We start from the raw sequence: 25,618 nt of genomic DNA on the forward strand, positions 1-25,618 counted from the left end.
CTGGCCTATTGTATAAATATAATTTTCCTTGTTACTTACTGTGTCAGCATAGCCTAACTGTAAATTAACATACACACACACACAGAAATTGTAACGTGCAATTGCAAATTTGTTTCACATTAAATTCAACACAGCTTGGGCAGAACAGTACAAGCAAACACACACACTTTAGAAATGTTCAGTTTGGGAAAAAGCCATCACAGAATTCACCGATGCAACAATATCACACACAAATGTAAAATGGCATTTTCATCTTGCATTTCTGGCATGAAGGGTGCAATATGTACTTTACATATTTATTGATATTCATAGACACATAAATGCGGCACCTCAAGCAGCGTGATTAATGGGGCTGCAAACCACTGTCAAAACACATGCTGTGTAATGCAAAGGAGGAAAAAAGTTTTCAATTAATTACATATAGGAGTTCCCTGCAATTCCATATACTTTGAGCTTGCAGAACCAAACACATAATTAACGAGTCAACAAAAATGAAATGTCATGTAAATACTGCAGATTAATGAGACTCCAGTCAAATGATAAACGATCTTTCAGGCGTGTCTGCTCTTTTATTAAACAAATCCTACCTAATAAATGAGAGCAACATTCATGAAAGAACATTCACAGCAGTTACATTACACTCCTGTTGGTAGATATATAACCTGAACCATGCCTTCATAATAAAACACATGCCGACAGCAGCTGTAAAAAAGAGAATTACAGTTTCACTAAAACCATAAAAAACAAAGACTATATGAGGCATTTCTGTCGTGGAAGTTACAATCTGTATCCAAACAAATCACTTGTTCGATTAGGTTCTGTCCAAATGTATTCGGACTAGAGATCTAAAACATGTAGCACTTAGAAAAATAAATGTGAAGACATTTCAATGATAAAATGTAATAAACAAAATGCAACACTGTGTTGAAGTTTAGGAAGTGAGATATTTATTTGTGCAATTACTAGCATGTTCATATAATGTTGACAATTTTTGTATTCCTTAAATGCCAGCTAGGTTCAAAGTAGATGTTTTATTTAATTATATGTGCTGGTTGCTAAATATGGCCCTATATTTAAGTAAGGACTATTTTTCATGTATATGTTTTATATGAACACACTAGTAAATGCACAAGTACATATCTTGCTTCCTAAAGTCCAACACAGTATTGCATATATGCAGTTAACAGTGCCTGCAATTTGGAATAACTGTAAAAGGACAAGACTAGAGATAAGTTTTCCATTTCATTCTAAAAATAAACCCTAAGGCAAAATGATACTGAATTCCTCTATCACCCGTAGTTTCTGTTGGTCCTGTCTGGACTTAAGATTTGTAATAGTTCCTACTCGTCATTCAAGGAGTGGGCTACATTGCTATTGCCCTGGGGAAAAAAAAAAACAAGGTTACCTAATCGTTAGGATCAGAAATTCATATTATATTGGTGTGAAATGCTTTTGGAACATATCCCACTGTGTCCTTTTCTAAATACAATTTCTATGCTCTTTGAGGTATCAAGGCTTTTCTTTTCCATTCAGGACTAATTCAAGGATGCTGCACTCAAGTTGGTCAAATAGTTTAGTTGTGTGTCAGGTGGGGGGGGGGGGAGAATGGAAAGGAAATGCAATCATAAGGTAAGTAAGCAATAAGAAAGCTCAGCACTTTCTACAGAAGGTAGTTTTGTAAGAAAAGACAGTGGAAGCAGTGGCAAAGTGGATTACATATGAATTTGTCTTTGACAGATTTGAATCCAGTTAAGGTCACATAAATCACAAGATTAAGATCAAAATATGAGAAAGGTGATGTAGGTAATTTCCATAAATTGATTCTGTCAGGGTGGCAGTAATTACATTAACAAAGGTGTGGTGCTCCAGTACTTTAAATCAGTCATTCACCCCACCCGTCATACGTTTAATGTTCAAATTTCATTCTAAAGAATAAAATATTTAATCATCACAGCAAACATATGTTTTTTCTTTTTTTTTTAAAAGATCTCCCTAAAGAGCCGACTAATGGACAGACCTTTACACAAGCCTTTCATCAGGAGATTACATTTTAATCATCAGTTTAATTTCAAAGAGACGCACAGCAGGATCTCTTCAAGAAGTGGCGACAGAAACAAAGAGTTTACAGCAGGCACTTAAAACACAAATAAATGATCTTTTTTACAAACTGATAAATATATGAAACCTGGCAACTGGTGAAGCAGCCAATCCTAATAATGCGATATATCTCATTAAACAGCTCAGCTGTATCTTTCACGCTTGTTCATTTCTCACTAGTCAATATGGTTTGCTAAGCTTTGGAATATCTGTAATGCTATTAAAAGATCCACCCCTCTCCCTTCTGCTGCCTTTCACATTCAGCACTTAACCCAGAAGAGGAACACTTTCCTCCCTCAAAACCTTGTCAAACAGGCTAAGAAAGCAAGACTGACGTTTACTTAAACCTAAGAGGATTTGCAAGTAGAAAATGTTCTGAAGTCATTACACAGGATTACTTTCTGTCAAACAACATTACGTGTTCTTCATCTTCAGGGAAAAAACTAGATCATTTATTTTGTTGTTATCTGCAAAAGGAAGCCAAACATTTGATTTGAGAAAGAGAGACATATTGACTTAAGAAGAAAAATACATAAAATGTACATAATATAGCCTCAAATGTTTAAGGAACCATAATGTATCTTGAAAATGCTGATGTAAAATAGGTTTCCTTCCAGTCTTAGTATTGTTAGTTTTGAACATTTTCCAGTAGTGTGCATATAGATCATTCAAATAATCAATGAAAAAGAATAACTGGAATTAAATGAATTCACGTTTATATAAAAAGAACATCCATTTATACAACACAACATAAATTATACATTTACACCTTACAAACCAAACCAATCTTCCTGCTGTACTAGCCAGCTTTTAGTATGTGGGTGTATTAACCAGAACATATTCAAATACAACGGAGGAGAGTAGATGACTGGTTTAACAGACTATGATTAGCACTAATCTTGGACTACCTAACTTCACTTTAAGTAAGGGAGTCTGATATTGGTGGCAATCAGTGTCTGTGAAACCAATCACACTTTCTTAATAAGAGGTTTATGCACAACCTAGACTGAGTTGCCATTACATTTAAATTTAAGCCTGCTCTTCAAAATGAATGACCCTTACTAAAACATAACCAGTGTTTAATTGTTTTGTGTGCTATTTTACCAGCAGCAATCTGAAATTCTAGAACACAATGCTTTTCTGCTCCTACCATGGTAATTTAGTAAAGGACCACTAACCCAGAGGTGCCACTTCAAAGAGAGGAAGGAGAAAAAAAACAAAAAAACAGAAGTTAAAGATTCTACCATTGCGACACAAGCTTTTTTTCCTCTGGGAGAAAGACCGCAGAAAGGGATTTCAGAAAACTGAAGGTAAATGCCTTAAAATATGTGCTTCAAATGCTTGATCCCATAAGTTTTGAAAAACACAAGGATAATTAATGTCCACAGCCCAAGGATAAATCCATCTGGAGGGTGCCAGTCCTTCTGTTTTGGTTTCTGTAAAACACAATCAAAAAGGGCGACATCTGGTAGCACCATTCAAGTACAGTATTATTCCATAACTACATACTTAAGAACAAACTGCAGGACATTTTAATTTCACAGGTTTGTATTATTAGTTTAAACAATGGCTACAGCACCTAGAGGGAATCCAGCATAGATGGCAATACTGGACATCCAAAACAGTGCCTTAAGACGAAACTATCAGAGCAATTACTTGAGATGTCCAAATGCTAAGGATTTAATCAATCAATCTGTCTCCGAGTAGGTAGCACATAACAAATGGCATTTATAGGTCTCATGTTTAAGCCTTTTACTGAAGACATTGATAACTCAAGATGACACATCATCGACGGATGGCTTCAAATTGATTGGTGACCCGGTACATGGAAAGAAATGTAAACATTTTAAAATTAATTTACAATGATTTTCTTTTTTTTAATTATATGTGTGTATGTGTGTCCCCCAATATAAATATCCCTATTGCCAGGTACAGCTTGTAATAAGTCATGTCAAAAATTACAAGATAGCCAGCTTGGGTATTAGACTCCACTGGGGTAGGGTTTCTCAAACACGAATGTGTTTCTTGAAGCGTTCTCATTCAAATCACTCTAATTAACATGTAGGCTTAGCCTTATTGTACTGCACATTTCACCAGCATCTTTCTGCAATCAGTCACAACGTTCTTAACCCTGGACAGACATCTCCTGTGAAGTGGCACCTTGTATTTCTGATTAATTACTCTTGCTCAAAAATCTACTGACCTCCCGAGAGTCCTCTTCTGTAGCTGCTCTTATACACGGACTAAAGCAACACATAAGCAACCTTAACTCACAGTAACCACAAGCAGTCTAGCAGCCCTGGGCCTGAAGTCAGCATTTTGGGAGGATTAATGACTTAGCCTTTCATCTCTGAATGTCACGACATTTACATGTAAAAAATAAATAAATAAAATAGTGACAGCGGTAATTAAAATACCAAATAATTTGGCAAAGATTGAAAACTAAACTTCTCTCCTACCCCCAGAAGAGAATGGTCTGACAAGGCTTACAGAAGATATGCAGCTTACTCCACGGTACTTGCTAATCCTTTATCTTTCAAAAGCACCAAAGTATATCCGTTACAATCCAACGAGTATTAAAAACAAAGGCAGGTGTATACCTCATACTATCCATCAATGGATCGCACAGGGCAAAAGCATTTTTATCTATAAAAAGGATACAAACTGCAGTCAAAACAAACCACAATTCTAAATGTACTGCTGATAAATCTATCACAAATAGACTTCAAATTTTAAATATGGAAAACAAAGATTTACATGTAAATGAAATACGTGACTTTTAGAATCTGTTACACAATGACATTAGAAATGCGTGTAGCAAAGGAGAAGCCATACTAATGGGGGATTTAAATTTCCCCCATATAAAATGGGAAAACCCAGTGGGGAGCACGACGGATGAAACTGAAATGGTGGAAATGACAAATGACTGCTTCCTAACACAATTTGTCAAGGCACCGACTAGAGGGGAGGCATGCCTTGATTTAGTCTTTTCAAATAACGAAGACAGAATAACTAAAACAGAGGTCATAAAACCACTAGCAAACTCAGACCACAACATGGCCTCATGTGAAATATTTTTAAAACCCCCAAAGTAATGACTAAAGCTAAGGTTTACAATTTTAGAAAAGCAAACTATGAAGGTATGAAACAGACTAACAGAAGTAGATTGGAGTCAAATAGAGAAAACATCCACAGAAAAAGGATGGCTGTTCTTCAAAAATGTAGTACTAGAGGCGCAAAACAATTACATCCCTAAAGTAGACAAATCTAAATGTAAAACTAAATTGCCAAAATGATTTAATAGATCAATTAAAAAAAATATTCAGCGAAAAAATGCACGTTACAGAGCGTTAAAAAGGGACCAAAAAGAAAGTACACAGAAAGAGTACACAGAACTGCAAACGCAAGTCAAAAAGGAAGTTAGAAAGGCCAAGAGAGAAATAGAAATGAACATTGCTAAAGGGGCTAAAACCAAAATGTTTTTCCAATTTTACAACAGCAAGAGAATATTCAAAGAGGATGTTAAATATCTAAGAGATACAAATGGCAAAATCGTAGATGAAGAAAAAAAAAATAGCAAATATATTAAATTATTACTTTTCACAAGTTTTTACAAAGGAGAATATGGACAACATGCCCCACATGTCATCCAGTTCCTATCCAGTTTTAAATAACTTTAGCATAACTGAGGCAGAAGTATTAAAGGGACTAGGAGCTCTTAAAATAAACAAATCCCCTGGGCCGGATGAGATCCTCCCAATAGTACTCAAAGAAATGAAAGAAGTTATTTACAAACTGCTAACCAAGATCATGCAACAGTCTCTTGACACAGGGGTGGTACCGACAGACTGGAAAATTGCAAATGTAATACCGATCCACAAAAAGGGAAACAAAACTGAACCAGGTAACTACAGACCAGTAAGCCTGACTTCTATTATATGCAAACTTATGGAAACTATAATAAGATCCAAAATGGAAAATTACCTATATGGTAACAGGGTCTTGGGAGACAGTAAAAATGGTTTTAGGAAAGGGAGATCATGTCTAACTAACTTGCTTGATTTTTTTGAGGATGCAACATCGATAATGGATAATTGCAAAGCATATGACATGGTTTATTTAGATTTCCAGAAAGCTTTTAACAAAGTCCCGCAAAAAAGATTAATCCTCAAACTGAATGCAGTAGGGATTCAAAGAAACACATGTACATGGATTAGGGAGTGGTTAACTTGTAGAAAACAGAAAGTACTGATTAGAGGAGAAACCTCAGAATAGAGTGTGGTAGCCAGTGATGTACCACAGGGATCCGTATTAGGTCCTCTGCTATTCCTAATCTACATTAACGATTTAGATTCTGGTATAGTAAGCAAACTTGTTAAATTTGCAGATGACACAAAAATAGGAGGAGTGATTCAGAACTGGGCAGACACATGGCAAATTACATTTAATAGAGAAAAGTGTAAGGTACTGCATGCAGGAAATAAAAATGTGCATTATAAATATCATATGGGAGATACTGAAATTGGAGAAGGAATCTATGAAAAAGACCTAGGAGTTTTTGTTGACTCAGAAATGTCTTCATCTAGACAATGTGGGAAGCTATAAAAAAGGTCAACAAGATGCTCGGATACATTGTGAAAAGTGCTGAATTTAAATCAAGGGAAGTAATGTTAAAACTGTACAATGCACTTGTAAGACCTCATCTTGAACATTGTGTTCAGTTCTGGTCACCTCGCTATAAAAAAAGATATTGCTGCTCTAAAAAGAGTGCAAAGAAGATCGACCTGAATTATTCCGGGTTTAAAAGGCATGTCGTATGCAGACAGGCTAAAAGAATTGAATCTGTTTAGTCTTGAACAAAGAAGACTACGCAGCAATATAATTCAAGCATTCAAAATACTAAAAGGTACTGACAATGTCGACCCAAGGGACTTTTTCGACCTGAAAAAAGAAACAAGGACCAGGGGTCACAAATGGAGATTAGACAGAGGGGCATTCAGAACAGAAAATAGGAGGCTCTTTTTTACACAGAGAATCGTGAGGGTCTGGAATCAACTCCCCAGTAATGCTGTTGAAGCTGACACCCTGGGATCCTTCAAGAAGCTGCTTGATGAGATTCTTGGATCAATAAGCTACTAACAACCAAACGAGCAAGATGGGTCGAATGGCCTCCTCTCGTTTGTAACCTTTCTTATGTTCTTATGTTCTTAAATGAAAGCTTTGACCTTTTAAGAATCTGTCCCACCTCTCCCACTGGTTTCTTCCCAAGTGCAGAATTTATTTATAACATGCTAACTCAGCAACAAGATGCAGACTTACATATTTTAAAAGGGACCTTTGAATTTTGCAAGGTATATGCACTGCTGTAAAGCTTCTTACTGCCTCCAGCACTATCTGAATTTATAGGGACAGGATGACTCGCTTCACAAAACAAGTCACAGAGCTAATGATGTAATGTGTGCAATGATTGCGTGTTATGCTACAAATGAATACATCTTGCAAGCAAACGTTCAGAAAGAGAACCATCTGCTCCAAAAATCCACCCCCAAGTAACCTACAACCATGTGAGAGCTACGAATAGTTTCTATTTTAAAATATTGATGACTTGAAATGTACTGTAGACAAAAATAATTGTCTGATAAAAACTTTGAACAGCATGCTACACCTAAAAGCAAACCTTATTTAGGATTTTCATGTCGTGGTGTTGCAAGAACAGTATAATTATTAATATAGGAGGCAGCGTGGTCCAGTTGTTAAAATCCAGGGCTTGAAACAGAAGGTCACCGGTTCAAATCCCACCTCTGCCACTGACTGACTCACTGTGTGACCCTGAGCAAGTCACTTAACCTCCTTGCGCTCCATCCTGCAGATGAGATGTTAAATTAATGTTCTATTGTAAGTGACTGCATATAATGCACAGTTCACAGCCTACCACTGTAAATCACTTTGTAATGGTGGTCCACTATGAAAGGTGCTATATAAAAGTAAAATGTATTATTATAGTATTATTACAGAAAGCCTGATTGTTTTAGTTATCAGCTTACAAAATGTCACAGAAATTGTGATAGCGTCTGAATCTAAAGTAGCAACTGCACATGTCAAGAGTATCTCTCATATAATTTTAATGGTTTGAGACTATCTTCATAGAAACTGCTGCACAAACCTGGAAACGCACATGGTGGGGTCTTGCCTGTGTTACTGTACCAGGTTACTTGTTCAGTCCAATTTACTGCATAGTGAGATGCAACACATCTGCTGAGCACAGCACAGCTTGCAACAGTGTGCAAAGCAAACCTCAATGCCATTCTGACTCTAAACAACCACCTCTTCTGGGCAGTTATTGAACATCATTAACAACAGGACTGGCAATCAGTCAGCCACAAAATGTGCAGAAAGAGGTTCAGGTAAAACAACAAACAAAACAAAAGCTCATCCTACTTGCATGTGTCAGGAATGGAAATAAGACTCGTATTGCACATCAGTTTCACCCATTCTAGATTTTATTCTACACACTTCAGTCACTTTCAAAGGAAATGAGAAATGTTTCATCAAAATTCAACTCTGGTGTATTATTTAAGAAAACGATTGGCGCTCAGAGGTTGGAAGGTGATCTGCCAATACTGCTATCTATTCTCATTCATCAGCCCTGCTCTGGTGGATAGTCTTAGTATTTTATATTCATATTTTTACTTTCAACTGATGATGGCGTGACACTAGATACACTTTTAAAAGGCCAGACTCAATATTGATATTCAATTTACACTAATCTTTGTATGCAGTCTGTTAAAAGAGATACATTTGATCAGAACAGCAAGGAAATTCCAGGGGTTTGGTGGCCTATTTGTTCACTCAACTTGGAAAATGCAGCATATTATAGCTGCAGAGGTCTACTGTATTCTTGAGATAACTATTTTAAAAGACCACATTCATCTAGTACAGAACTTCCAGCCATTATGTTGTTTGATAACGACTGTGAAATCGTTATGCGAGGAGAAAGGTTTTGATAATAATGGTGTATTATACCAAGCAGCTATAAAAGCCTGCACATTAATGTAATGAGATATAAGTCCTGTGTTCCCATTAGATGCATTACATTTCATCAGTTTCATATCTGCCTGCTACCCTAGTGGCTTGCTCTCATTCAAACGTACCAAAGTGTTTTCTTTTGACACTTTGCAGAAATGTTGGTTCAGAATGTAACTCCTCCCCCCCCCCCCACTTTATTTCTACACAATGATTCCACCGATTTGGGTGGTGTATTATTAAATGAAAACATCTTTGTGGGTCTTGATATACCATGGCCTTTACTGAATGAGAAATTTTTTATTAAAAGCATTTCAAAGTTGTAATCTGTCTGTACAGTGAAAGACCCTAGGAAAAAAAAGTGAACAACTGACCACCATCTTATTGTATTGCTACAATCTTTAAATTGATGTGGCATTTTCTAATTACACTTCCTGTTGTTAAATACTTGAACGTTCTTTCGGTAAGAATTAGAACTCTGCACAAGGCATTACTTGCTTGATAAAGGAGATTTTACTTTTATTATTGCTTGCTAACTTCCCTAATAGTACCTTCTTCACTTACTGAACCATATTTTAAAATACAATACAGCAACTTTACTTAGGCTAGGTCTTCAAATGAGCAAAACACTTTAAATGGCACAAATAAAATCTAACTGTATGCACCATGTGATAACATTCACAATTCTTGCTTCACGCATACATACCAATACTCAACCCCTGGACCAGGATTTTTCTCTTCAAAATAAAAATGCACTTCCAATAGATTGCCGTCAGGACACCCTACCCCAGGGGATCCCAAACTGTGAGCCGTGGGAGCAATGACATTCTACATATTTTTTTACTGTCAATCAAAGCAGAAATTCACAAAATCAGCACTAACACCAGTAAGTGGGATGTAAAGAGAGCTCTGACAATAGGGCAGTGTTAAGGTCATGTGATCGCTCTGCTGGCAGATGTAAAAAGTGTGTTCAGGACTGATAAAATTACAATATGTCAAATTCGCTACTAAAGAATACGTTTTGCAAAGTATAAAGAACAAAAAGGCAGCTAGAGAAGTCTGAATGCGTTTGTACTGTGGGCTCAGTTTTGAGGTGCTGGAATGTTTTTTTTTTCCTTTTGTAGAAACAGTTTCATACTAACTTTTGTGCTTGATAACATTCACTTAAATTCTATTGACGCCTATGAAATATGTTTTTGTGACTAATTAGAGTGAGAGGTACCAACTGGACATTTTAGTTACACAGTGTTCTGAAATTGTATTTATGAATGGGAATAATGAGACATGCACTTCTTTCTTGTTTGATGACCAAGAAAAATAACTGCATTTATACAAAAGGTACCTAATTTAAAAGGTTTGAAAAACGTCTGTTTAGTTTTTACAATTTATTTTATTTACTAAAATTATGGGGTTTCAAAAAATTGTATTTTCACTCCATGCATAGTCTGTGAATTCCATCTTTCACAATATTTATTCAAATCAATAAAGGACAGTTTAGATCAGGTTTATACATAAAAAATGTTCTTAATTTGACATTTTCCCCAAGAAGTGCTAGTGGGCCACAGTGCCTAATGCAGCTGAACATGTGGGCCCCTGCCCTAACCCACTTCAATCTGTGCTTTCTTTCTAAAAGGGCAGATTTGATCCTGTGTCTTGCAATCTACGCTACTCATCATGAAAAGGCTTAGAATTGTGAACCATCCGATCAACCCCTCTATACAGTCTTTATATTTTCAAAAGCCCTTCAGCTGCAATACCTTACACCCAGCCTACAAAACTGCCGCATGCCCTTTTCACAGCATCTTCTGCTTAAACAAATAGAACACAAAATAAATTCTCTCATCTCAGTCACACTGCTTCTAGTCTGAATTCTACCACAAGATTTGTATTTGCATAAACAAAGCATTCCGCTGGAGGTAGACATTCCACACAAATATTTGCTCTTTATGTTTAGTCCCACTGGTAACCCATACTCTCCGCTACCCAAGTCACTTAACTCTTACTAATCATACATGCGGAGTGCCCTGTACAATTAAATGTTATCTTTTTGAAAAAGAAAAAATAATTCAAAAATATTATGATCAAATTATTTTTAGGTGCCTGCAACTGACAGAGTTCGACTGATTTTGAACATGTGAAAGTCAAATTCATCACACACTCAACACCTTTCATGCGGTTTCACAAGACATTATCTGTTTACTCATTCTCTCTATTTCGCTCTCAGTGGGGGTCTGCTGTGAAAACTACACTTTCATTAGGTCTGTTTTTGGCTGATGTTGCAGAGTCAGGTAATACATGTACTATAAATATATATATATATATATATATATATTAATGTAATGTTGTCGTCGTTGGATTCTAATATCTTACAATAATAATCAAAATGTATTATAAAGCAATAATAGTTCTCCCATAGATATTAAATAGTGTTATCTTACAGGACGACATCTAAGTTGTGGTCTCCAAACCAGTACTATCAAGAGTCCTTATGTCTTTCTAGAGTGTGCCGGTTTTTTTGGTATAAAAAAAAAAAACAACCTACTGACCATCTTATAAATATTCTGTATGACTTTTATAAGGAACACACCCCCAAGATAAGTGTTGTGCTCATTAAGTTTCCTTCAAAGTCTTCCTTGTTCTGAATATTCTCTTTAAAAGTGTCCTTTGTAGTCATACTCTTAAAAGGCTGGCTCCATTTCTGATAGTGCTTGTTAGTACTAGAATGCTGTGTCCAGCACACCTGAATGCTCTGCAATACAGTGCACGAGAAACCTTCAAACAAAACTGTACATTTTTGGAATCGGAGTGAACGAATCAACCAGATTGGTCAGGGATGTTCAGAATATGAATAATAGTGAACCGGATGGTATGGTACCCGTTTTACTATTCCATGCAGCTTTTAGTCTGTTTCCCACTGCTCTTGCTGTTAAAAGAGTACCGACTTGCTGCCTGCTCCACTGTTCGTTTCATTTATGGGGAAAGCCACGCATGAAGACTGAATTTTAAACATATGACATTTACAGCCTGTCGGCTATTTGAAGCACCGACAACTCCAGGGAGTTCCTGCCACACATACCGCTTCTCATTTTGAATCTTCCATGTGTTGGCTGCAGCAATTACTTTCCCTCAGGTGGATATATAAGGAAAAAGATTGAGCATGTGAAAGTTTTAAATGAGGTTCATGTTCTTCTCATAATTTGAAATCGAGTTGCCCGCGGTAAACTAATGCAGTAAGGGAGAACAATAATTTTTTTTTTTTTTTGGTAATAAAAGATGGATAATTGATTAAAACATTGAATGAATGCAACAGGTCAGATCTACAGTACATTTACATATGTTTTGATCTTACCAATGTGCAGCTTGCAGTATACAATGAAAGGCATGGGAGGTGAAATCCCATAGGGGGCATACCATTTTCACAAAGTGTTCCAATAAAGCAACATGCTGTTTCAGGGTCAGCATGGAGACTGCTAGAAAATGGATTACCAGCTCCATTTATTCCAGCCTGACCGTGTGATGAAACACAGTTTGAAGAAGCTGAGGTTATTAATAACTGCTTGCTACTTCATATCACGGTGCCTGTTTGGATTCAAAAGTGCTTGATATTTATAAAAGACCTACTTCCCACAAGGTGCTTAGGTATTCCTATTCCCCCACTATACTGGCTGAATACAATATATGGCAAGCCCTCATCAATAATGCAATAGGTTATAGTTTGGACATCACACGCAAATTTGCACATAAATACTGATTATCAATATACTGGGGCTGCTGTTGCAGCTGAAAACCAGTGTGTATTACACCAATTTGTCTAGTGAGGGACTTTCCACCTTAATTTCAATCAATGCAATAAAACAGATTGTGAGTTTTACCTGATGGATTATTTCAGCCACAGGTATTTGTTCAACATACTTCTGGGGTTCAGTAAGCATCAATTCCTCAGTCAGTCTGAAAAACAGAAACAATGGACAGCAACATTATATCTGGAAAGAGCAGATTAGGCAGCATGTGGTCAATAATGAAATTATCTGAAAGTGTGTGTCGAAAGGGCGTATTTAATGTTTCTACACACTGGACACCATGCAACAAAACTAATAGAATATACACTTTTGAAAAAATATCTTTCACACCACAGGCGACACGGCATATTTTATGTCTTATGGGGTATGAGAAGTTGATTTGTAAAATACACAAATATCAAGCAATGCATAAATAGTACAGACTTGTTTATTTTAAAAAAAGCATCCACCGTATTGTTTATTGTTTGGCACATTACATCAATGGAATGAAGAACTCAGCATCTGGAAATATCTATGAAATTACTAAACCCAGGTCACTCTTGTATTTCAGCATTGTATAACTGAAGACAGGAAATTTACTGCCAGCGATTCACAAGCCCAGCCAGGTACGCAACTCATTTTGTTCCACATAATGAATTAGACTGACAGTCATTCCCTAGACAGCCATAGAACAAATAAACTCTCCACTGCATTTCCACAGTTGTTCTGTCTATGATTAAATGAATACCAAGGACTTACTGTACATGCTCACACAGAATGATTAAACAATCCCATGGGCCATTGCATTTGCCCTGTGGTCACAATCGCTATTTGCTGAAAAAATTAAAGTACAGATTTCATTTGTACAGGGCAAAACAAATGTATTATACACTGCCAAAATGTGGTCATGATCATAATAAAGCACTGGAAATACCCGACTGAAAAAAAAAAAAAAAAAAAATCAAACATTAATTAGACTGGCAGGTAAGGTAATTTCAATTCATACACTTAATTTAGAATTAAAACTGTACTCTGATTAATCAAAATCACATTTCATAGTTCTGTTATTCATAACTGCTGGTAGACATTTAATTATAGGAGAAAGTGAATAGCATTGAACCTCTCCTAAATATAGTTGTAAACATGTCCAAATGGATAGATACAGTACAAGGGGTTGAGTAAACATTACTGTAAATATACCTAAGTTATGGTACATCAAGAACAGAGAAATACAAAAACAAAACAAAAAAGGATCATTCTTCCAAAAAAAAAAAAAAAAAAAAAAGCAGCCAATGCAATTGTATAAATTACCAATTTAGAGCAGTGTTATTGTTTTGTTCATCAGATAATAAGCAAATCCAGGTGTGCTGAGCACAACCAATTGAAAATTAAAAATCTATGAATATAAAACTTTCATAAAATATTAACAAGTCAATATTCATGGGAGTTGAGAGAGAGAGAGAGAGAGAGACGCACAGCATGGGTCAAATACTATGTCAGTTAACATATGAGCATTACCATTTTTGTAACATTTAAAACCTTATTAGACACCATCTATTAAGACTTAAGATTTTTTTTATTATTGTTTAAAAAAAACAAAACAAAAACGAATACACTTCAGAATGTATTTAATTCACAAAATATGAAGGGGACTGGTAGAGGGGGATTCAACAGCTCCTGCTGCTGTCCCTTGTAGACAGGGTGAAATTCACAATACTTGCAATCAGTGAGGAAGGAACGCCAGAACAAAGCCAAACAGGAAAAGGGGTTCAAAGAAACTACTCGACAGCCGAGTCAGAAATTGAGGTTGTGTCCTCTGTAGCTGTGATTCACAGCCCTTTCCTGATAGCAACGCATCTGCTGAAGCACTCAAGATCAAATACAGACCTACAGCGCACAAGCTTCATTGTTATTCCCTGCTGGTGTACTGGTCATGGTTACAGAATCTTCAGAAATGGGTTTAAAGAAGAAAAAATAAATAAAAGCTCTGTTGGGAAGAATGCAGCTTCACTGTGATCTTAAAGCATTCGTCTCAAGCCGCGTTTCATGGTCCCAACCGTAGAAGCGTTTACAATTTGGGTGCACAAAAACTTTTTCACATTTGCTTAATGAGGTTTCTTAATTTTTAAAGCTTTCATAAAAGCACCAAGGTTATATCTAAAAGCATTTAATTTTAGGTTGCTAATTAGCAATGACCTCAGAGAAATAAATTAATTTACAGTGTTTCTAATTAACACCTTAAGCTAGGGAACAAAAACTAGGTTAAACTGGTAGATTTCGTGCACTGCTAACGGGTTAAATTTACAGTGGTATCAAAATAGTACATTTCTGTTCTTCCACATGAAGAGGAGTAACTGTAAACCTTCTAATCAATTGGTAAAGCTCCACATTTTACTGTGGAATGTAAGTATATCACTTAGCAGTAAGGCTGTATAGACCCTTTGCAAATCTGAACATACTGCTATGCACGCATGTCAATTAACGATTTCTATTGCAAAAACACAACAATGTACTTTTCAATGGCGCGTGTTTTGTTTGATCAATAGTCAACTATTTAACTAACACGTTTAAATAAAAGTATTAGCATAGCTTTGCAAAAAAAAATTAATTAGTAATAAAACAAACACAATGACTGTTTATTGAAAGTGAATGAAACTGCAGTACACCCAAATGAGACCATCATGGGGACGAGAACTACAGCTAATATGCCTCTACTGCCACCTGGTGCTGTAAACTACAAACTGTGCAATTGGTTATTTTTTTCAGCATGGTTTAAAAAGGCAAAGCCAGCTTGTATTTCCTATAATGCAATACACCCATTTGTAAAATAACTTTGATAATTGCATGCTTTGGCAAGCTCAAGATGATCCTCAAGAGAAAGTAACAGCAAGTACAGATAACTTGCCAGTGATAATTGTCCTCTGGAGCCTGTTTTTCAAAACTTGTAATCTGAATAACAGTGATCTAGATTTAATAAACCTATACTTTGTGGGGGGGGGGGGGGGAGACCATTTCAAATTGGGAGAAAAAACAGGGTAAAAATCAAATCTGTTAGACCGATTACAATTAAAAAAAAAAAAAAAAAAAAAAAAAAAGCATGTTACAAATAATTATTTTTATCGATTATCCAGTATTTATAATCGACGTATATAATGAGGAATAGAACAGATCGATTGACGATTTAGTCGTAGCAGCCCTACATGTTACCAGTGCATTGACTACCATGTGAGGCAGAGCACACTGTTCAGACATTCCTGTGATGACACTTTGCCAAATGCTGCTTTTTCTCCCATACACACACTTTTATTAGAACATGCTCCAGAATACGGTTTCTGACTACTGGGACCCAGGAAACATTTATTTAAAAAAAAAAAAAGTGTTGCTTTAAAACAGCATTTGTAGACGTATGTTTTTCCTTGTAAATTAAATACAATTAATGACATAAAATATGGAGAGTAAAGACAGTACTGGTTTCCATTGTAAATGACACTGCTGTGAATGATCCTTATGTCGTGAATTTTGTTATACTCACTTTTCATCCTTCTCAGTGATGTTTGGGATGAGCTTGACAGTCTCTGTTGTAATCTCCACTTTTCGGACACTTCCAAAGAAGTCAGTGATCAGCACGTTCCTGGGGTCCCTCTGGAAGAGGTCAGTCCTGTGCCCTGGTGTGGAAACACACAAGCTTTTCGGGCACACTTTGAACTGCAAAAGAAAAGTTCAATTTTGTATGACTGTGCTGCAAGTTGTCCATGTTGCTCCATTGTACACCTCACCCTAAATCCTAGTACTAATACAGTATAGGATTTTTTTCTGGTTTATTTAAAAGGTAGTGTCAATTAAAGGATAGTGCCATAACTATTAAATCACAGTCATTTAAAAAAAAGCATGACAAACACTGATTTAATTTAACCCTTCCATATATGAAATACTGAAAATCACTGGAAAAGATATGTAGCTCTACATGGGGGAAAATGGCACTCATTGTCATCGTGCATTTGCTTCTTCCATTTGTCCCCTGTAAAGACTATAACATGGTAAAGAACAAAATTAGGTCGTCTTGCATGAAAGGGTTAAACTCTACATTAGAAAATATATATTTTTTTTTTTAGGTCTTAAGGGTTGGTCCTCCATTTAAACTGCAAAAACCTTTGCATATTGTACATGGTGGTTCAGAGCTGCCAGAAACCATCATGTTTATCTTCCAACTCCAGTAGGATTACATGTAAAATAAGAAAATATGGTTGTAGCAAAGGCCTCTAAAAATCCCCTTATCTTTCAAGCAAACTGTTCCAAAAGACTTTAACCTACAAACCTCTTACCAGTTCCTTTTCCAGAACACTACTGAAAATTGCAGACAGCTTCTGCCCGATAACCCTTCTAACCTCTCAATTTTGTTTGAGTTATATATATATATATATATATATATATATATATATATATATATATATATATATATATATATATATATATATATATATATATATATATACTGTCTCTGTGTATGCTTCTGTGCCCAGTGCATTAAAAAAAAATAAACAGCAGGGATGCTGACCTCAGGACCTTTGCAAAATTGACACACACTGACAGAAGCAATTTCTTCAAGTAAAACAGCGCTGCAGTCTTCAAAATATCTGCCTTTAACACTTCAATACCTAGCCTGACCATACCTACATTTCCAATCAGACAGGCACCAGCTGTTTCCACACATTCCAACTCTTAATAGTTTGTGCTTAAGAATGACTTGACCAAGTATCATAATGGATATACAAATGGCAGTGTGAGGAATGTACAGATGTAGGTACAGGTGCCTCCTCATTACCCCTGTGGCTGGGGGAACATGTCACAGTAAATGTCACGTAATCAACAAAGTGAAAGAAACAGTCACTTTATTCACCATCCTGTACAATACAAGTCTACTTATTCTCAAAGTAGTTTTATATAGACAAGTTATTTACAGTATTCAGACTGGTATTTTATTTTTTTACAGTTATCATACCATGGACATTTTATACTGGCCAATCATTGGTATGAAGAACACTATTCCCCTACCCTGTCAACCAGTACAGACAGTTCAAATATCTAACAAGATAAGCAGAACGAGAACCCACACACTCCTTTTGTAAAGTAAGATTTTTTTTGTTGTTGTTTTTGGACAAATCAATAGCTCCACCGAAAGCAGCAACTATTCACCAAGACCCTGAATCTCAAAGAAAGAAAGATTGCACATGAAGATTCTAACAGCTCGCTTCTTTGTGTAGTGTTCTTGTAGCTGTGATAAGATACTGCAGTTTCCAGGAACAGGGTGACAATGACTAATGTGAAGTCCCCACATGCCCCATTAAAAGGTGTTAGTCTGTTTTCGCAACTAAAGCAAACTGCTACTGGAATGTAACATTCTTGAAGCTCAAACTTCTCATTGAATTGTTTTCTTGCCGAAATAAATTAGGACAATATTTGTTCCTTACACAAAAATGTTTACAGTACAACGTGGCAAAGGACTGGCATATTTACTGGTATGAACTGAATACAGGTTGAACATCCATTTGGTTTTAATTATATACCAGAAATAATACTAATAATTAGAAGTATTATCCGAAAATGAATTTTGATGGTGAACTTCACTATAAAACTCATTATTTCACTATAGCTACTGTACAGGACACAAGTTATGACATGACAGGCAATACTTTTGAAATGATCTTTCCAAAAAAGACCACTTCATTGCATGCTGTGGAATACCTCAATGACCTACTTTTTTGATGTTCCCACATCTTAATTATATTCTTGATAGGGGATATGTACATTATCTCTAGTGTTAGCCGACAATTCCCTTTACTGCTATTAAAAAGCTTCTTATTATCATGCGTCTACTGTATCCAACACAGTCCAATTCACCAAAATGAGGCATAGTCTTTATTCATTTTAAAACGTCACCAATTGATTAGTCAAGATTAAAAGCAAGGCGAGTGCAACAGGCTACTGTTCTTTTTCATCTCCCCATTCACTGCTGAAAAACTTTGCTTCTAATCAACTTTTAATTCACTTATTCAGCTTTATACAAGAAAGAAAGATTTTCCTTGTAGTGCTGCACCAAGGTCATTTCACAACGGAGTATATAAATTCCCTTTGAACAATATAGATTTGGTTAATAAAATGAAATCAGTTTGAAAAAAAAAACTCCTCAAGTTGTGTTTAGTTACTTACTAAATCATTCATATTGGCTTGACTAGCTGGATGAATATCTTCCAAGAATTCCAGAAGATAAAAGGTATATCGGTCCATCAGATGAACTCCAATTGCAAGATCAGGCTGGTGCTATTAGAATGAAAAAGAACAGTTCTAGAAAAGCAGACTCATTTTCATGTAAAACATCACTAAACATATAGAAATCCATATATTTTACACTAACACATATATTCACTTTCGTGACACTTAAGTTACAATAATAGTATTGCAGGTTCGTTCAAAATTACCTAAAAATTGGGTTTAGCAAAACAAAAGCAAAATTCTCAGGCATTACAATATAGCTCTGAATTATTCAGACATTTTGTAAACTGGAACTGTAATCTGCCCACAACCCCAATGTATTCAGGGTATTGGTAGTAGAAATATGAATGGGTGTTATATTGAAAGCTACAGTAATCTCATTTAATTGTACATTTTATCCTTTTTTTTCTAATTCTGGCTAATGGGTTGGTAGAGTATGATGCTATACAGGCAGAAAGAAAGTCCTGGTGAAATCATCCTCTGCACAATCTTACAGTACAAAACGTAACACAAAACAATAATTATGTTTGAGACTTACTGAAAGCGAGTCTTCTCCAACCTGGCTGCTGGCCAGGGCCATTACATTTGGAGAATAGAACCTTTCATACATGGAAGCACCTTGGCATGTGTCAATGATGAACAGCAGCTCACTGTACCTGGAAAATGAGGTGCATATTAGTAGAACTACAGCAGAGGCATCTTTCTCACAAGCATATAGTAGATTACTATTAGCAACAGAAGCAAGCTTTTTGCAGTATACTGTACTGAAAGAAAGGATTTACCATATAGAAGGGACATTTGATTGTCTGCAGAGCCCAGGACTAAGATTAAGTTGATCTGCAGACCTTTTTCTCCACATTCAAATCAAAATTGCGATTTGTTTCCCTTCAGATTTAACATTTTAGATTTCACCAGTGCATTACTGGGCTTAATAACTTTTAAATAGCCAATTTACTGCATGATATATACTATACTAAATTACTGTCAATTATTCAGATTAATACAGTAGCAATGAAGAAATTCCAAATTTGACATTCTCGGGTAAAAAAAGTAAAAGTAATTCAATGCTTCCTGATACGATCTTTCAGTTGCTAGCTAAAGGATGATGCTTCATTGTTTAATTCACACTTACTGCTACAAGTGTACTGAGATTTGTTTTTATTTTTTTCCTATCGTATTCTTGGATATGGTGGTTCAAGGAGAAAGCTATTATACTGTACTTCGGAGACGATTCAAATTTAGTTTTTTAATGTAAAATAAAGGGGCAGTGAAAGGGGTACAAGAGCCAATTACTGTTAAAACGCACTACAAAAAATTACCTCTTTCCAACTGAAATTGTAATATGGCAGCTAGCAGTAGGCTTCCTAAACAGGTTCTCTCCAATTAGTAGTTTAAATTTTCCCTGGCCAAACAGAAATCTTAGAATGACATTGCAGAACACGTCAGTAGAAATTCCGCCATGCTGTCAGGATAGCATGGCAGAAATTAGATGGCTTCAGACCCAGAGGTGGTCAGGATGTCACATGAACACTAATGCAGCTCGCAACAATCAGCACAGCAGGAACATGCAGCCTTTTTTCTCACACACGGTACAAGGACATTTTTATTTCCTTCCCTGCTGACTGTGGGCCTCCCAATGCCACTTTACAACACATTGTTTTAATAGCAGTCATTTAAAAAAGGCTGGTCCCAAGCTTTTTATCTTTTTTACTGTGACCTTCAACATCATCTCCCCATTAATACTTGTATCCTGCTGTCTGTGACTGGTTCTTGCGCAAACTTGAGCAGCGGGGACACGGAACAGGAGACAAGTTGCTGGGCAACCAATTCAGCAGTTTGGCTTGCCCAGCACTGAGTGATTAGGAGGACCAGATTGGCTGGGGGCATGCCCGGGGAGGCGGCGGCAAACAGTTCAAAAAGCGCCAGCTCAGCCAGGACCATCGCAATGACCTGGAGCCTCTGGGAGGCCAGAACTTTGGGTCCAACAGCAGTAGGTCAGTTTAGGGGATGTGGATCCCAACTAGTATATAGAGAGGGTTTTTTAGTACAGTAGGTTCCTGGAGCGGTATGTCTCTTTTAATGAGGTTTGCATTCGCCTTGTGTGAAACTTATTTTTAAGGGTTTTTTTTGTTTGTTTGTTTTTATTAAATCTGACACTAGGGCTACCATTGCTGGTACTCTAGTGGCAGCAACTGTGTTGTTGTTGTTTAATAAATCTGCACGCGGTGACAACACCCACTGCTCTGTGTACAATTCAGTACTAATCAGTGATGACCCACGTATGTAACATCACCCCGTTACACCTACTGAAAAGCAGATGTTTCTCCATTAGAAATTGATATCCCAAGGGGCCCCTGTTGTAACACAATCTTACAAACTACCTCTTACAGACAAATACTGCAACCAAGAGTTAAAGGACCCATGCGTATCTGTGCTATGAATGTAAAACACGAATTATCAGGAGCAGCAGAAATCTACAAACCATGCAGACAATTTCTGCCATGTCTAATAAGCGCAGAGATCCATTCATGAGAGATCTCCTTGTCACATTTGATGTATGACGTTATACAGTAGAAGAATTAAACCTTATGCGAGATCAGATGAAAGGACTTAGGAACCCAAATCAAATATTGAAAGATGCTCCCTGTACAGGCATGCCCGTTATTTTTTAGCAGGTGGTGGTGCTGTAACCGTCAGTCACTGTCAAAGACACTATTCTGGGGAAAGAAGGTAAATAAATAAAAGGACGGGCATTAGTGTGCATTATACTGTACTTGCCTTCTTTTTTGCCACATCTGTTCAAAAGCATCAGCTAGCTCAACATTACTTATTTCTTCAGAATCCTGAAATTTCAAAAAACCATTTCCACCGTGACCTGCAACAACATTTTTGATAAAACACTGGTAATATTGCTATAAACTTGGCACAGTCAGATTCAATAGACCTCTGTACAATACAAATCTACCTTCATGCATTCAATTAATAACCGTAGCTCAGGTACAGTATTATTGTAACAGGACAAAAGATAATTCTGGGACTAGAAACAATAAACATCATAAAGTAACTGCTACTTTTTTTTAAATGAATGCAGCACAGGTACTCTACTATTATCAAAGGATTGTAATACACAAACCCTACCTGTCATATAAATCAGAATGTTACTTCTGTCATCAGAAAGCAGTCGTTTTGATCGAGGGGTGCTCGGTGGCAAGCGGCCAGTTAAAACACGCAGGAAATTTTCAACAGTAACCTGTATACAGAACATGAACCGAATAAACATTCAAGCAAGACAATTACTTTATATACACTATACACTAATAAACAGATGTTTTAAATGCTATTTGTTACATTACCAGTCAGTGTTTTTTTTGGTTTTTTTGGGGGAGTAACAACTATGTAGCATTGAATCTTTCATACCTCATATCCTCTGTAGTCCACTTCAACATCATCCCCATACACATTTAGCTCCATGTTTTTGTGGCTGAAGACAGTAGCAGGTTTGGGGTTTCTATGGTTACAGGCCATATCATCTGCCAGCATCAGAACGATGTGACTATGTAAACAAAATCAGTAAGCAACTATGAGCAAGGTACTCTGTGTACAAAATTGTGATACGCCTTTTTCACATACTGTAATACAGCTACAAGTACTTAGCACCCCAAGCAACCACTAAATGTGTCTGAGTGGTCTGCCAGCACAACAACTTTCATTCTTATCAAAACGTAGAAACTAAACACTAGGCATGGCCAATACCTAGACAAGAGACCCTCAGCAAGATTTGGTGCTACGAAGAATGGGTCATGCTGGTTGTCAGAAAACACTATTAATAATGAATTGATACCCAAATTGATGGATCACACAAGAATAAAACTGCAACATGCTGGACTTGGAAACTTATACACTGATGGAGTGTTAAATAAATAATACATGGATAGCCTAGATTCTTATTATGTGCACACTCAATAATGTGTCTGGAGACTGTGTACAGCCAACAATGAACATGAAGATAGACCACATGGTCTACTGACATAAACTTTAACATCTATCTCAAATATTCCTTCATTTTTCAGAATTTGAGGAAACACATGACAGAAGACACCTGTGTACTCTTCATATGCATTATATACAATTAAAATGATTGATCTTTAAAAGCAGTACCAATAAGCTTTGAAGAAATACACTGTCAGCGAGGCTTGATATCCAAGGCCATTTAATAAAGAAAAGTGTAAGGTACTGCACGAAGGCAATAAAAAAATGTGCATTATAAATATCATATGGGAGATACTGAAATTGAAGAAGGAATCTATGAAAAAGACCTAGGAGTTTATGTTGACTCAGAAAGTCTTCATCTAGACAATGTGGGGAAGCTATAAAAAAGATGTTCAGATATATTGTGAAAAGTGATTAATTTAAATCAAGGGAAGTAATGTTAAGTGTACAATGCATTAGTAAGACCTCATCTTGAATATTGTGTTCAGTTCTGGTCACCTCGCTATAAAAAGGATATTGCTGCTCTAGAAAGAGTGCATAGAAGAGCGACCAGAATTATTTCAGGTTTAAAAGGCATTTCATAAGCAGACAGGCTAAAAATATTGAATCTATTCAGTCTTGAACAAAGACAACTATGCGGCAACCTGATTCAAGCACTCAAAATTTTAAAAGATATTGACAGTCAACCCAAGGGACTTTCAACCTGAAAAAAGAAACCAGGACCAGGGGTCACAAATGGAGATTAGGCAAAGGGGCATTCAGAACAGAAAATAGAAGGCACTTTATTTTTTTTCACACAAAGAATTGCGAGGGTCTGGAACCAATAATGTTGTTGAAGCCAACACCCTGGGATCCTTCAAGAAGCTGCTTTATGAGAATCTGAGATCAATTAGCTACTAACAACCAAACTAACAAGATAGGCCAAATGGCCTCCTCTCGTTTGTAAACTTTCTTATGTCCTCATAATGGTGAAAAATGCACATGGGCATTTATACGATACACACGATAGGGGTTCCTTACCTGTCAGGGATCCCCAGTCTCTTGACACTTCTGTAAACTGAGAGTGTATTGGCCACATGACGATAGTTAAACCAGAACCTGGATGTACACACCTGAACAGCAAATAAAAAAATAAAAAGATAGTTGTCTGAACAAACCACCTAAACCATCCCATGTACTCTGCCACTATTCAAATACATTAATAAAATCTGTTATGCAGACATACCAAAACTGCCCAGTTGTTTGTATGTCCACTTCCAAAAAACTGATTTGCTTGCCGCTAAAAGGAAAATGGAAAGAAAATACACACACATTTCAAAGAGTACTTGCACAATATATAATCAAATTTCTTCAAGTGTGTTCTGTCTCGCTCTAGTTCATAGATAGTACAAGTAAACAAGACCGGAACTGTACAGTAACATGGTTCTTACTTAACATTATATACATTATATTATATATATATATATATATATATATATATATATATATATATATATATATATATATATATATATACATATACACACACACACACACACACACACACACACACACACACACAATCTAGGTGATGTCTACAGGGAAATCAATATTGAGCACTCTGAGCCGATTGCGTTTCTTAATTGAACTCTTGGAAAAGCGTTACTTGTGAAACAAGATCACTTTTGTTTTTTTCTCCAGCACTTGAATGAGACGAAGACTCTGTTTCATTGATAACGTGAAAAATGCAGCTCCTTATTATTATTGTTTTAATTCAAACCGAATACAAAAAAGCGAGTTAATTTAAATTGCTTTTACCGGATTTAAAATCATAATTAGAGCCCTCCTTACCACATATATTACACATACATGGGTTTATTTTTAAATCTACTCGGGTTCTGCTGACTTGATTATTATTATTATAACTGTGTTTAAAAAAGGAACGGTAAATCAACAATAATGACAGATTTATGAAGCATTCCTTAGTTAGATTAGAACTGTCATAAACGCGATCGGCTGTATATTTAATTTATTTAGACGGCAAAAGTGATGCATTCATCTAGCTCGACCAGATGTAGTCTTCTGTGATTTGTTTAACAAAGTTGAGACATGCACATCAAGAACCTAAATACGTTAATATATACCTCAATTTCATCGGTTGCCACGGTTATCCGATAACAAAATAAGCACAGTAATGAGAATACAGTCAGAGACCGGGAAACCTGCCTGCGAGCAGCCATTTTTACCACAGAGAAACAGGAAGTCGTTACTGTTATAGAAGGTGTATTTCCTGTGGGTAACAACAAATGTGGTCGTATTAGTTTTACAGCAATCGGATGCCCACAGAGAGCAATTTTGGAGTTGCAGTAAATAATTCGAGTAACAGTTATGATTGTTGGTCGGTATGTCCCTGTTGCACACTTACAATATGTGTTAATGTATAATGCTGTCCTCTCATTTGTATAACACCAAAACGATCA

The 25,618-nt window shown here is 36.3% G+C and overlaps 1 protein-coding gene across 1 annotated transcript; it reads right to left on the reverse strand.

Moving 5' to 3' along the window:
* Nucleotides 1–91: 91 nt before the first annotated feature.
* LOC121330889 (GPI-anchor transamidase-like) lies at nucleotides 92–25,392 on the reverse strand. Its single transcript, XM_041277807.1, has 11 exons — nucleotides 25,283–25,392; nucleotides 24,385–24,438; nucleotides 24,180–24,271; nucleotides 22,587–22,722; nucleotides 22,308–22,419; nucleotides 21,948–22,044; nucleotides 19,708–19,825; nucleotides 19,107–19,217; nucleotides 16,432–16,604; nucleotides 12,993–13,068; nucleotides 92–3,533 (listed from the first exon to the last, which is right to left on the reverse strand). Exons 1-11 carry the CDS (start codon nucleotides 25,376–25,378, stop codon nucleotides 3,417–3,419), a joined length of 1,182 nt encoding a protein of 393 aa, XP_041133741.1. The 5' UTR covers nucleotides 25,379–25,392; the 3' UTR covers nucleotides 92–3,416.
* Between the last annotated feature and the right edge of the window lie 226 nt (nucleotides 25,393–25,618).

Source organism: Polyodon spathula, chromosome 18, assembly GCF_017654505.1.
Source record: "Polyodon spathula isolate WHYD16114869_AA chromosome 18, ASM1765450v1, whole genome shotgun sequence".
Classification (NCBI taxonomy): Eukaryota; Metazoa; Chordata; class Actinopteri; order Acipenseriformes; family Polyodontidae; genus Polyodon; species Polyodon spathula.

Excerpts from the sequence above, each read along its gene's own strand:
- LOC121330889 (XM_041277807.1), bottom strand. The coding sequence starts at position 25,378 with ATGGCTGCTCGCAGGCAGGTTTCCCGGTCTCTGACTGTATTCTCATTA. Across the intron at positions 24,272-24,384 it reads CAAACAACTGGGCAGTTTTG|GTGTGTACATCCAGGTTCTG; the intron begins GTATGTCTGCAT and ends TTTGCTGTTCAG. Across the intron at positions 22,045-22,307 it reads CATTCTGATTTATATGACAG|GTCACGGTGGAAATGGTTTT; the intron begins GTAGGGTTTGTG and ends ATGTTGTTGCAG.